Raw genomic sequence first — 12,830 nt, 5'->3', positions numbered from 1 at the left:
ATTCTGTGTGTCCGTCACAGTAGGCACTGATTCTGTGTGTCCGTCACAGTTGGCACTGATTCTGTGTGTGTCCGTCACAGTTGGCACTGATTGTGTACGTGTGTCCGTCACAGTAGGCACTGATTCTGTGTGTCCGTCACAGTAGGCACTGATTCTGTGTGTGTCCGTCACAGTAGGCACTGATTCTGTGTGTCCGTCACAGTTGGCACTGATTGTGTACATGTGTCCGTCACAGTTGGCACTGATTGTGTACGTGTGTCCGTCACAGTAGGCACTGATTCTGTGTGTCCGTCACAGTAGGCACTGATTCTGTGTGTCCGTCACAGTTGGCACTGATTCTGTGTGTGTCCGTCACAGTTGGCACTGATTGTGTACGTGTGTCCGTCACAGTAGGCACTGATTCTGTGTGTCCGTCACAGTTGGCACTGATTCTGTGTGTCCGTCACAGTTGGCACTGATTCTGTGTGTGTCCGTCACAGTAGGCACTGATTCTGTGTGTCCGTCACAGTTGGCACTGATTCTGTGTGTGTCCGTCACAGTAGGCACTGATTCTGTGTGTGTCCGTCACAGTAGGCACTGATTGTGTATGTGTGTCCGTCACAGTAGGCACTGATTCTGTGTGTGTCCGTCACAGTAGGCACTGATTGTGTATGTGTGTTCGTTGCAGTAGGCACTGATTCTGTGTGTCTGTCACAGTCGGCACTGATTGTGTACGTGTGTCCGTCACAGTAGGCACTGATTGTGTACGTGTGTCCGTTACAGTTGGCACTGATTGTGTACGTGTGTCTGTCACAGTTGGCACTGATTGTGTACATGTGTCCGTCACAGTCGGCACTGATTCTGTGTGTGTCCGTCACAGTAGGCATTGATTGTGTACGTGTGTCCGTCACAGTTGGCACTGATTGTGTACGTGTGTCTGTCACAGTAGGCACTGATTGTGTACATGTGTCCGTCACAGTAGGCACTGATTGTGTACGTGTGTCCGTCACAGTAGGCACTGATTCTGTGTGTGTCCGTCACAGTAGGCACTGATTCTGTGTGTGTCCGTCACAGTTGGCACTGATTCTGTGTGTCCGTCGCAGTTGGCACTGATTGTGTACATGTGTCCGTCACAGTAGGCACTGATTCTGTGTGTGTTCGTCGCAGTAGGCACTGATTCTGTGTGTGTCCGTCACAGTTGGCACTGATTCTGTGTGTCCGTCGCAGTTGGCACTGATTGTGTACGTGCGTCCGTCACAGTAGGCACTGATTCTGTGTGTCCGTCACAGTTGGCACTGATTGTGTACGTGTGTCCGTCACAGTAGGCACTGATTGTGTACATGTGTCCGTCACAGTCGGCACTGATTCTGTGTGTGTCCGTCACAGTTGGCACTGATTGTGTACGTGTGTCCGTCACAGTCGGCACTGATTGTGTACGTGTGTCCGTCACAGTTGGCACTGATTGTGTACGTGTGTCCGTCACAGTTGGCACTGATTCTGTGTGTCCGTCACAGTAGGCACTGATTCTGTGTGTCCGTTACAGTTGGCACTGATTCTGTGTGTGTCCGTCACAGTTGGCACTGATTGTGTACGTGTGTCCGTCACAGTAGGCACTGATTCTGTGTGTGTCTGAAACAATAGGCACTGATTGTGTGTGTGTTCGTTACAGTCGGTACTGATTGGACAACCTTATAGTGTGAGGGGACACTACAACCTACCCTAAAATGGTATCGCCCAGGCATCAGTGTGTTCTAGCTGTATGTGATTCCCTGTGATCACCCGATAATTGCATGTACTGTAGTAACCATTGACTATTAATCTAACAGGAGTCCAAATGAAGAAAAATACCGATCCATCAGAATTGGGAACACGGCATTCTCCACCAGACTCTTACCAGTTCCAGGCGCTGTGGAGTGTCTCTTTGAGATGGGATTTGAGGAGGTACGCCGGGCGCCAGTATGAGGTCATGTGTGTGATGCCATCATAGGTGCAGGTGGCTGAGCAGCGGAGTGTGCGACCGATACGGTCTGCTCCTCATTACCAGCAGGGATTTGCCTTTAGAGATTAGTGTGAATGATGGTGCAGGGTTACAGCCTATATTATTCTCTATAGGCCCAATTCTTCATTTTTGAGGTCTTTTTGACTTGTGGAATTTGTTATAATGATGCACACGGATCATGAATTTGGCTCAAAATTTTCATTTTTGTTTTGTACCTTTTTAGAGTGAAAAGTCGCATTTTACACTTAGAATGTCACAAAAATAGCAGATGTACAGAAAATCACTTTGGGGTGAGGACTTAAGTACATTTGCCCCCCAAAATTGCAACTTTTTATAAAGTTGCAATTGATTCATCTGCCAAAAACATCCAGACACACCAAACCCTGTAACAAACATAAAAGAAAAACTAAACCGGCTAAAACATATAGAAAATAGATTTAAAAAGGAGACGCAAATGAAGTGGCGAAAAACACCAACAAAAAGGTGGAAATACAACAATGAAACCAGAAGTTATTATCGGAGTGCCGCTGTGTACCGGACACAAGACGGTGTCTCTACACATGAGTGTTAATCATGGACATCACAGTTACCGCTCATATGCTTTGCCAGCTTAAAGGGATATTCAACAATCTTTTCCTTTGTTTATATAATAATATATCATGCAGTTTTCTCGTTTCTCTGTATTCTGCTGGCGTGCCTTTCCAATATCAGTGCAGATGACAACTGTAGAATGGATCCCTGGGCTAAGGGAATAGGACTAAGGTTACATCAGTCATGTGACATCCTCCACATCATGTGACCATTATGTGAGCAGTAGAGTCACCTGACATTCATGTTCTACATCAGGGGTGTCAAACTGCATTCCTCGAGGGCTGCAAACAGGTCATGTTTTCAGGATTTCCTTGTACTGCACAGGTGATAATTTAATCACCAACTCATTATTTGTGTAGGTGATTAAATTATCACCTGTGCAGTACAAGGAAATCCTGAAAACATGACCTGTTTGCAGCCCTCGAGGAATGCAGTTTGACACCCCTGTTCTACATGATCGCTCAGTTCCGAAATTGGAATCATCACATAGGACTTTTTTTTTTTTTTATTATTTTTATACACAGGCGACCGAGTCGGTAAAGTTTATGATGCGAATGTCAGAAAATTTTATGATTTTCCTGTTATATACAGCAGTATAGTCAAAGCAAAAAAAATCTAGACTATGATTTGCAGATTTTCAATTTTATTCATGTGTATCTGTGTTGGTGTAAAGATCCGCTAAGCTTTTTAAGGGAAAATGTCATGTCCCCAAATGCTATTTCTCTGTAGATATAGGGTTCATCTGCAGGGTAATAGCGATCCAATGTTGTCTGTTGTGAATTCTGTGGCAGAGTTCACTCCTGTGGTCACAAGTGGTACTTCGGCTGATTCTCTCTGGGATCTTCCGTTTGTGGAGGAAAGTGGTACTGCAGCTTCTGAGTTTCCTCCCTCAGGTGATCTGGTGAGCTCGTTAGCTTCTTCTCTACTTAACTCCACCTGATGCTTTGATCTATGCTTCCTGTCAATGTTTCAGTGTGGGACTTGTTTTTTCCCTGGATCATTCCTGTGGCCTGCTGCTCTGCAAAGCTAAGTTTTGCTTATGTTATTTTGTTGCTATTTTTCTGTCCAGCTTGCTTTATTGGTTTTTCTCGCCTGCTGGAAGCTCTGAGACGCAGAGGGACCACCTCCGTACCGTTAGTCGGTGCGGAGGGTCTTTTTGTCCCCTCTGCGTGGTTTTTTATAGGTTTTTGTGCTGACCGCAAAGTTATCTTCCCTATCCTCGTTCTGTTCAGCTAGTCGGGCCTCACTTTGCTAAATCTGTTTCATCTCTATGTTTGTGTTTTCATCTTATTCACAGTCATTATATGTGGGGGGCTGCCTTTTCCTTTGGGGAATTTCTCTGAGGCAAGGTAGGCTTATTTTTCTATCTTCAGGATTAGCTAGTTTCTCAGGCTGTGACGAGGCGCCTAGGTTCTGGTCAGGAGCGCTCCACGGCTACCTTTAGTGTGGTTTGATAGGCTTAGGGATTGCGGTCTGCAGAGTTCCCACGTCTCAGAGCTCGTTCTATTATTTTGGGTTATTGTCAGTTCACTGTATGTGCTCTGACCTCCATGTCCATTGTGATTCTGAATTGCCTTTCATAACAGTACAGGAAGCCAAAAGTACAAATGATTCTCAATAGAGGGAAAAAAGAAGTTCTGAGACCATTTTTTTTCTTTGCACTGTGTTTTGTCTTTTTTTTCCCCTAGACATTTGGGTGGTTCAGGACACAGGTGTAGCAATGGACATTAAAGGTCTGTCTTCATGTGTGGATCAGCTCACGGCAAGAGTTCAAAATATTCAAGATTTTGTGGTCCAGAATTCTTTGCTTGAACCGAGAATTCCTATTCCAGATTTGTTTTTTGGAGATAGAACTAAATTTCTGAGTTTCAAAAATAATTGTAAACTATTTCTGGCTTTGAAACCTCGCTCTTCTGGTGACCCAATTCAACAGGTTAGGATCGTCATTTCTTTTTTGCGCGGCGACCCTCAGGACTGGGCGTTTTCTCTTGCGTCAGGAGATCCTGCATTGAGTAATATCGATGCGTTTTTCCTGGCGCTTGGGTTGCTGTACGATGAGCCTAATTCAGTGGATCAGGCAGAAAAAAATTTGCTGGCTCTTTGTCAGGCTCAGGATGAGATAGAGGTATATTGTCAGAAATTTAGAAAGTGGTCAGTGCTCACTCAATGGAATGAATCTGCGCTGGCAGCAATATTCAGAAAGGGTCTCTCTGAAGCCCTTAAGGATGTCATGGTGGGATTTCCTATGCCTGCTGGTTTGAATGAGTCTATGTCTTTGGCCATTCAGATCGGTCGACGCTTGCGTGAGCGTAAACCTGTGCACCATTTGGCGGTATTACCTGAGCTTAAACCTGAGCCTATGCAGTGTGATAGGACCTTGACCAGAGTTGAACGGCAAGAACATAGACGTCTGAATGGTCTGTGTTTCTACTGTGGTGATTCCACTCATGCTATCTCTGATTGTCCTAAGCGCACTAAGCGGTTCGCTAGGTCTGCCACCATTGGTACTGTGCAGTCAAAATTTCTTCTGTCCGTTACCTTGATCTGCTCTTTGTCATCATATTCTGTCATGGCATTTGTGGATTCAGGCGCTGCCCTGAATTTGATGGACTTGGAATATGCTAAGCGTTGTGGGTTTTTCTTGGAGCCCTTGCAGTGTCCTATTCCATTGAGAGGAATTGATGCTACGCCTTTGGCCAAGAATAAGCCTCAATACTGGACCCAGCTGACCATGTGCATGGCTCCTGCACATCAGGAGGTTATTCGCTTTCTGGTGTTGCATAATCTGCATGATGTGGTCGTGTTGGGGTTGCCATGGCTACAAGCCCATAATCCAGTATTAGATTGGAAATCCATGTCGGTGTCCAGCTGGGGTTGTCAGGGGGTACATGGTGATGTTCCATTTCTGTCAATTTCGTCATCCACTCCTTCTGAGGTCCCAGAGTTCTTGTCTGATTACCGGGATGTATTTGATGAGCCCAAGTCCAATACCCTACCTCCGCATAGGGATTGTGATTGTGCTATCAATTTGATTCCTGGTAGTAAATTCCCAAAAGGTCGATTGTTTAATTTGTCCGTGCCTGAGCACACCGCTATGCGCAGTTATGTGAAGGAATCCCTGGAGAAGGGGCATATTCGCCCGTCATCGTCGCCATTAGGAGCAGGGTTCTTTTTTGTAGCCAAGAAGGATGGTTCGCTGAGACCTTGTATAGATTACCGCCTTCTTAATAAGATCACGGTTAAATTTCAGTACCCCTTGCCATTGTTATCTGATCTGTTTGCTCGGATTAAGGGGGCTAGTTGGTTCACAAAGATAGATCTTCGTGGTGCGTATAATCTGGTGCGAATTAAGCAAGGTGATGAATGGAAAACTGCATTTAATACGCCCGAGGGTCATTTTGAGTATCTCGTGATGCCGTTCGGACTTGCCAATGCTCCATCAGTGTTTCAGTCCTTTATGCATGACATCTCCCGAGAGTACCTGGATAAATTCCTGATTGTGTACTTGGATGACATTTTGATCTTCTCGGATGATTGGGAGTCTCATGTGAAGCAGGTCAGAACGGTTTTTCAGGTCCTGCGTGCTAATTCTTTGTTTGTGAAGGGATCAAAGTGTCTCTTTGGTGTGCAGAAGGTTTCATTTTTGGGGTTCATTTTTTCCCCTTCTACTATCGAGATGGATCCTGTTAAGGTCCAAGCCATCCATGATTGGACTCAGCCGACATCTCTGAAAAGTCTGCAAAAGTTCCTGGGCTTTGCTAATTTTTATCGTCGCTTCATCTGCAATTTTTCTAGTATTGCTAAACCATTGACCGATTTGACCAAGAAGGGTGCTGATGTGGTCAATTGGTCTTCTGCTGCTGTGGAAGCTTTTCAAGAGTTGAAGCATCGTTTTTCTTCTGCCCCTGTGTTGTGTCAACCAGATGTTTCTCTTCCGTTCCAGGTCGAGGTTGATGCTTCTGAGATTGGAGCAGGGGCTGTTTTGTCGCAGAGAGGTTCTGGTTGCTCAGTGATGAAACCATGCGCTTTCTTTTCCAGGAAGTTTTCGCCTGCTGAGCGTAATTATGATGTGGGCAACCGAGAGTTGCTGGCCATGAAGTGGGCATTCGAGGAGTGGCGTCATTGGCTTGAAGGAGCTAAGCATCGCGTGGTGGTATTGACTGATCATAAGAACTTGACTTATCTCGAGTCTGCCAAGCGCTTGAATCCTAGACAAGCTCGTTGGTCGTTGTTTTTTGCCCGTTTTGACTTTGTGATTTCGTACCTTCCGGGCTCTAAAAATGTGAAGGCGGATGCTCTGTCTAGGAGTTTTGTACCCGACTCTCCGGGTTTATCTGAGCCGGCGGGTATCCTCAAGGAAGGAGTAATTGTGTCTGCCATCTCCCCTGATTTGCGGCGGGTGCTGCAAAAATTTCAGGCTAATAAACCTGATCGTTGCCCAGCGGAGAAACTGTTTGTCCCTGATAGGTGGACGAATAGAGTTATCTCTGAACTTCATTGTTCGGTGTTGGCTGGTCATCCTGGAATCTTTGGTACCAGAGAGTTAGTGGCTAGATCCTTTTGGTGGCCCTCTCTGTCGCGGGATGTGTGTGCTTTTGTGCAGTCCTGTGGGATTTGTGCTCGGGCTAAGCCCTGCTGTTCTCGTGCCAGTGGGTTGCTTTTGCCCTTGCCGGTCCCGAAGAGGCCTTGGACACATATCTCTATGGATTTTATTTCTGACCTTCCCGTTTCTCAAAAGATGTCAGTCATTTGGGTGGTCTGTGATCACTTTTCTAAGATGGTCCATCTGGTACCCTTGTCTAAATAGCCTTCCTCCTCTGATTTGGTGCCTTTGTTCTTCCAGCATGTGGTTCGTTTGCATGGCATTCCAGAGAATATTGTTTCTGACAGAGGTTCCCAGTTTGTTTCGAGGTTTTGGCGAGCCTTTTGTGGTAGGATGGGCATTGACTTGTCTTTTTCCTCGGCTTTCCATCCTCAGACTAATGGCCAGACCGAGCGAACCAATCAGACCTTGGAAACATATCTGAGGTGCTTTGTTTCTGCTGATCAGGATGACTGGGTGTCCTTTTTGCCTTTGGCTGAGTTCGCCCTTAATAATCGGGCCAGCTCGGCTACCTTGGTTTCATCGTTTTTCTGCAATTCTGGGTTCCATCCTCGTTTCTCTTCTGGACAGGTTGAGTCTTCGGACTGTCCTGGTGTGGATACTGTGGTGGACAGGTTGCAGCAGATTTGGACTCAGGTAGTGGACAATTTGACCTTGTCCCAGGAGAAGGCTCAACTTTTCGCTAATCGCAGACGCCGTGTGGGTCCCCGACTTCGTGTTGGGGATCTGGTTTGGTTATCTTCTCTTCATATTCCTATGAAGGTTTCCTCTCCTAAGTTTAAACCTCGTTTTATTGGTCCGTATAGGATTTCTGAGGTTCTTAATCCTGTGTCTTTTCGTCTGACCCTTCCAGATTCTTTTTCCATACATAACGTATTCCATAGGTCATTGTTGCGGAGATACGTGGCACCTATGGTTCCATCTGTTGAGCCTCCTGCCCCGGTTTTGGTGGAGGGGGAATTGGAGTATATTGTGGAGAAGATTTTGGATTCTCGTGTTTCAAGACGGAAACTCCAGTATCTGGTTAAATAGAAGGGTTATGCTCAGGAGGATAATTCCTGGGTTTTTGCCTCTGATGTCCATGCTCCCGATCTTGTTCGTGCCTTTCATGTGGCTCATCCTGGTCGGCCTGGGGGCTCTGGTGAGGGTTCGGTGACCCCTCCTCAAGGGGGGGGTACTGTTGTGAATTCTGTGGCAGAGTTCACTCCTGTGGTCACAAGTGGTACTTCGGCTGATTCTCTCTGGGATCTTCCGTTTGTGGAGGAAAGTGGTACTGCAGCTTCTGAGTTTCCTCCCTCAGGTGATCTGGTGAGCTCGTTAGCTTCTTCTCTACTTAACTCCACCTGATGCTTTGATCTATGCTTCCTGTCAATGTTTCAGTGTGGGACTTGTTTTTTCCCTGGATCATTCCTGTGGCCTGCTGCTCTGCAAAGCTAAGTTTTGCTTATGTTATTTTGTTGCTATTTTTCTGTCCAGCTTGCTTTATTGGTTTTTCTCGCCTGCTGGAAGCTCTGAGACGCAGAGGGACCACCTCCGTACCGTTAGTCGGTGCGGAGGGTCTTTTTGTCCCCTCTGCGTGGTTTTTTATAGGTTTTTGTGCTGACCGCAAAGTTATCTTCCCTATCCTCGTTCTGTTCAGCTAGTCGGGCCTCACTTTGCTAAATCTGTTTCATCTCTATGTTTGTGTTTTCATCTTACTCACAGTCATTATATGTGGGGGGCTGCCTTTTCCTTTGGGGAATTTCTCTGAGGCAAGGTAGGCTTATTTTTCTATCTTCAGGATTAGCTAGTTTCTCAGGCTGTGACGAGGCGCCTAGGTTCTGGTCAGGAGCGCTCCACGGCTACCTTTAGTGTGGTTTGATAGGCTTAGGGATTGCGGTCTGCAGAGTTCCCACGTCTCAGAGCTCGTTCTATTATTTTGGGTTATTGTCAGTTCACTGTATGTGCTCTGACCTCCATGTCCATTGTGATTCTGAATTGCCTTTCATAACAGTTGTCCAGGTGCCTTATTGAAAGCGCGGCCACTGGGAGGAAATTAACTTTATTCCTCCCAGGAACCTCCGGCTTTCAGTCATTGAGGTGCGGCTTCAGTCATCACTCAGTAAAGAGTGAGCAGTAGCTGTAACCGCGCCCGGCAATCTGACAGCGCATCTGTGCAAAGTGAGGTGTCTATCAAAGTGTTAGAGCATGCTCACATGCTGTGAGCGGTGACTGAAGCCGCGCCTATATGACTGAAAGCTGAGGGCTGCTGGGAGGAAAAAAGTGAATTTCTTCCCAGTGACCACACTTTCAATAAGGCGAATGTTTAGCATTGTTACACTACTAACCTGAGGATTACCCCATATCTGTAGTTAAATAGCATTTGGGGACATGACAGGGTCCCTTTAAAACCTTTAAAGGGAATCTGTCAGCAGGTTTTTGCTACTTCGTCTGTGAGCAGCATAAAGAAGGAAAAGAGAAGCCGAATCCAATGGTATATCACTTAGTATACTGGGGCAGCAGTTGTGACACAATCGGAGTACTTAGATGTGTCATGAAGCAGAGCTGAGAAAGCTAACCCCACCTACACCAGTCTCTCTCTGTACATTGTATAGTGACAGTGAGCTGCTTATTACAAGTGGGGGAGGAGTCAGAAAACTTGGCACTAGGCCTCTAGTCCCAACAATGATAATGTCCTACTGATAAAACCTTCTTTGTAAGTAAACAGCACACAGCATAATAAGAAACACAACATCACTGAATTCAGTGTTTTAACGCCTACATTGTGTTTTTATCAGATTACATAGCAAAAAACCTGCTCACAGATTCCCCTTAAAGAATAACCAGCCTTTTATTTTTTCTTTATTTTTTCACATAAATCAAGAGTACACATGAAAATCTTACTATGTGAGTTTTATAAAGTTCTATGAAGAACTATAACTGTTGTTTCCAGAGAGCTTGGAGTAGAATGTCTGTCTCCTCCCTCCTCTGCATAGAATTTCAGAAGCACCAACTGTCAACTCCTATCTCAGTAATGGGAAAATCTGTCCTCACCAAATACAAATGTTACGCTTGGAATGACAGTGAAAGATCAATACAGGAGGAGAAAAAGCTGATTGCTCTGATAAGATATATTACTAAGTTTCTTATTTTCCTGCGTACTGTTGATTTATGACATAAAAAATAATATGATGATTACTTTTTGATACCTTTTAATTCTACAGGGAGAAACACATCTTGTGTTTCCTAAGAAGGCATCTGTAGAGAAGCTGAGAAAGGTCAGAGACCGCATAGCATCTGAAAGAGACAAGCGCCTCAACGGGTCAAATGTGGCGGTACCTGCTGCTACAGGAAGCGCACAGCAGGCGCAGAGCCCAAGCCTGGTAACTAGATCATAGGAAGGTGGAAGACAATTCTTACTACATCATACATTGCCTAGAATGTACTACTTATTACTAGAGACTTCATCAGGAAGTCCGTGTTACTGTTTGGGTTCAGCACCCCGAATACTGGGTGGTTCTCGTGCTATCATGTTAAAGACAGTGGGGCAAAAACTGCTTCTGGTCGGCGGTGAAATAATTACTCCCAGTCAGACAGCCGCAGTTCCCACGCTGTCAAATGACAGAGTGTGCCCACAGCTATGATCGGAAATAAAAAGTTTACCTCCGGTCACTGGCGTCGACTGATGGGAATACTGCTCTCATCAGCCTACGCCTGCTGCTGCTAATAACAGCGAGAGCAGACGGCGGCTGATGGGACTATCGCCAGCACCTGTGCTCTAAATAAATAATAAAAAAACGTTTAAAAACGTTGTGGGTTTCCCCCATATTTTTGATAACCAGCCAGGCAAAACTCAGCTGAGAGCTGCAACCTTCAGCTGTCAGTGTTAGCAAGCCCGGTGATCAAGAATAGAGGGGTCCCCACGCCGTATTTTGTAAGTATTTTTGACAAACAGCCAAGCTAAAGCAGACAGCTGGTGGCTGGTGTTCTCAGGCTGGTAAGGGGCCATTGACATTGCCCCTTCCCCCAGCCTACAAATAGCACCTCGCAGCCGCCCAGAAAAGGTGCATTTATTAGATGAGCCAACTCTGGCGCTTTGCCCGGCTCTTCCCACTTGCCCTGTAGCGGTGGCAAGTGAGGTAATATTTGTGGGGTTAATGTCACCTTTGAATTGTGTGGTGACATCAAGCCCACGGCTTAGTAATGGAGAGCCGTCTATAAGACACTTATCCATTGCCAATCCTATAGTTATATTGTAAATAATCACACAGGCAAAATAAAGTCTTTTAATTGAAAGAATGGCAGAGACTCCTTTAATGATTCTAAATTAAACCATACTCACATAACACCCATTCCATTGAATCCCTCGTCTTCTGTAATAAAAAAAAAAAACAACCATGTCCTTCACCTGTCCGTCGTTCTGTCCTACGCTGTAATCTAGGTCTGGGGATAAACAGTTTTCAACCTCGACGGTGCCAAGATGCGATCGTCCAGGCTGAGAACCACTGATGAATGAGCTGCTACGAGTACAGCATCAGTGATCAGCGGTGACGTCGAGGTTACTGCCGGTCACTCAGGCTGTGTTCTCAGCCAGGCCCCTGAACTGCGGTGACCTCGGTGAGATCCCCGCTAGCACAGTGAGTAAGTCTCATGGTGCAGCGCTGAGCTCATAGAGTTCACTGCATTTTTCCCGGTGAACTCACGGCTGCACCGTGAGGCTTTTTCTCACTGTGCTGGTGAGGATCTCACCGAGGTCACTGCAGTTCAGCCCGGCTGGGAACGCAGCCTCAGTGACCAGCAGTAACTTCGATGAGGTCACCGTTGCTCACTGACGCAAGCAGCTCATTCACCAGTGGTACTCATCCTGGACGGTCGCATATTGGCACCATCCAGGTTGAAAACGGTTTATCCCCAGACAATGGATTAAGGCATGGGACAGAAAGATGGACAAGATCTGGGGAGAAGGAATATGGTTGATTTTTATTTTTCTTTTATTACAATGGAATGGGCATTAGGTGAGTATAACTGCGTTTGTTATTTTTAAATAAAAAAGTAAAAGTGTGTTTTATTTTTATTTCGAATAAAGGAATTTATTCTGGTTGTCTCTTTATATACAATATAACTATAGGATTAGTAATGGATAGGTGTCTTATAGACGCCTCTCCATTACTGAGCCGTGGTCTTGATGTCACCAGAAAATACAAAGGTGACATGAACCCCACAAATATGAAACCCACTTGTCACCACTACAGGGCAAGTGGGAAGAAATGGGCAAAGATGAGCCTTCTCTGGGCGGCTGTGGGTTGCTATTTTTAGGCTTGGGGGGAACAATGTTCATGGTCCTTTACCAGCCTGAGAATGCCAGCTGTCTGCTTTAACTAGGCTGGTTGTCAAGAAATGAGGGGGGGGGGGGAGCATGCCATTTTTTAATTAATTTGTTTAAATCATTAAAAAAATCAGAGTGGGGAACTCTCTATTCTTGATAACCAGCCTTGCTGAAGCTGACAGCTGAGGGTTGCAGCCTCCAGCTGTGAGTTTTGCCTGGCTGGTTATCAAAAATACAGGGCAATCCATGCCATTTTTTATTATTATTATTATTATTATTTATGTACAGTGCAGGCACTGGCTGATAAATACTCCCATCAGCCGCCGCCTGCTCTTTCACCGCTGATCAGAAGC

At 45.7% G+C, this 12,830-nt stretch overlaps 1 protein-coding gene across 1 annotated transcript in view; it reads left to right on the top strand.

Moving 5' to 3' along the window:
* NGLY1 (N-glycanase 1) overlaps positions 1-12,830 on the top strand; it is a 33,751-nt gene that overhangs the window by 1,796 nt on the left and 19,125 nt on the right. Inside the window, exons 2-3 of the mRNA XM_069730003.1 lie at positions 1,806-1,920; positions 10,376-10,534. Coding sequence (XP_069586104.1) covers positions 1,806-1,920; positions 10,376-10,534 — 274 coding nt within the window. The remainder of the gene's footprint in view (positions 1-1,805; positions 1,921-10,375; positions 10,535-12,830) is intronic.

The sequence above is a fragment of the Ranitomeya imitator genome, chromosome 6 (assembly GCF_032444005.1).
Source record: "Ranitomeya imitator isolate aRanImi1 chromosome 6, aRanImi1.pri, whole genome shotgun sequence".
Classification (NCBI taxonomy): Eukaryota; Metazoa; Chordata; class Amphibia; order Anura; family Dendrobatidae; genus Ranitomeya; species Ranitomeya imitator.
Note: the sequence above shows the minus strand (reverse complement) of the source record. Positions and strands in the feature narration are given on the sequence as shown.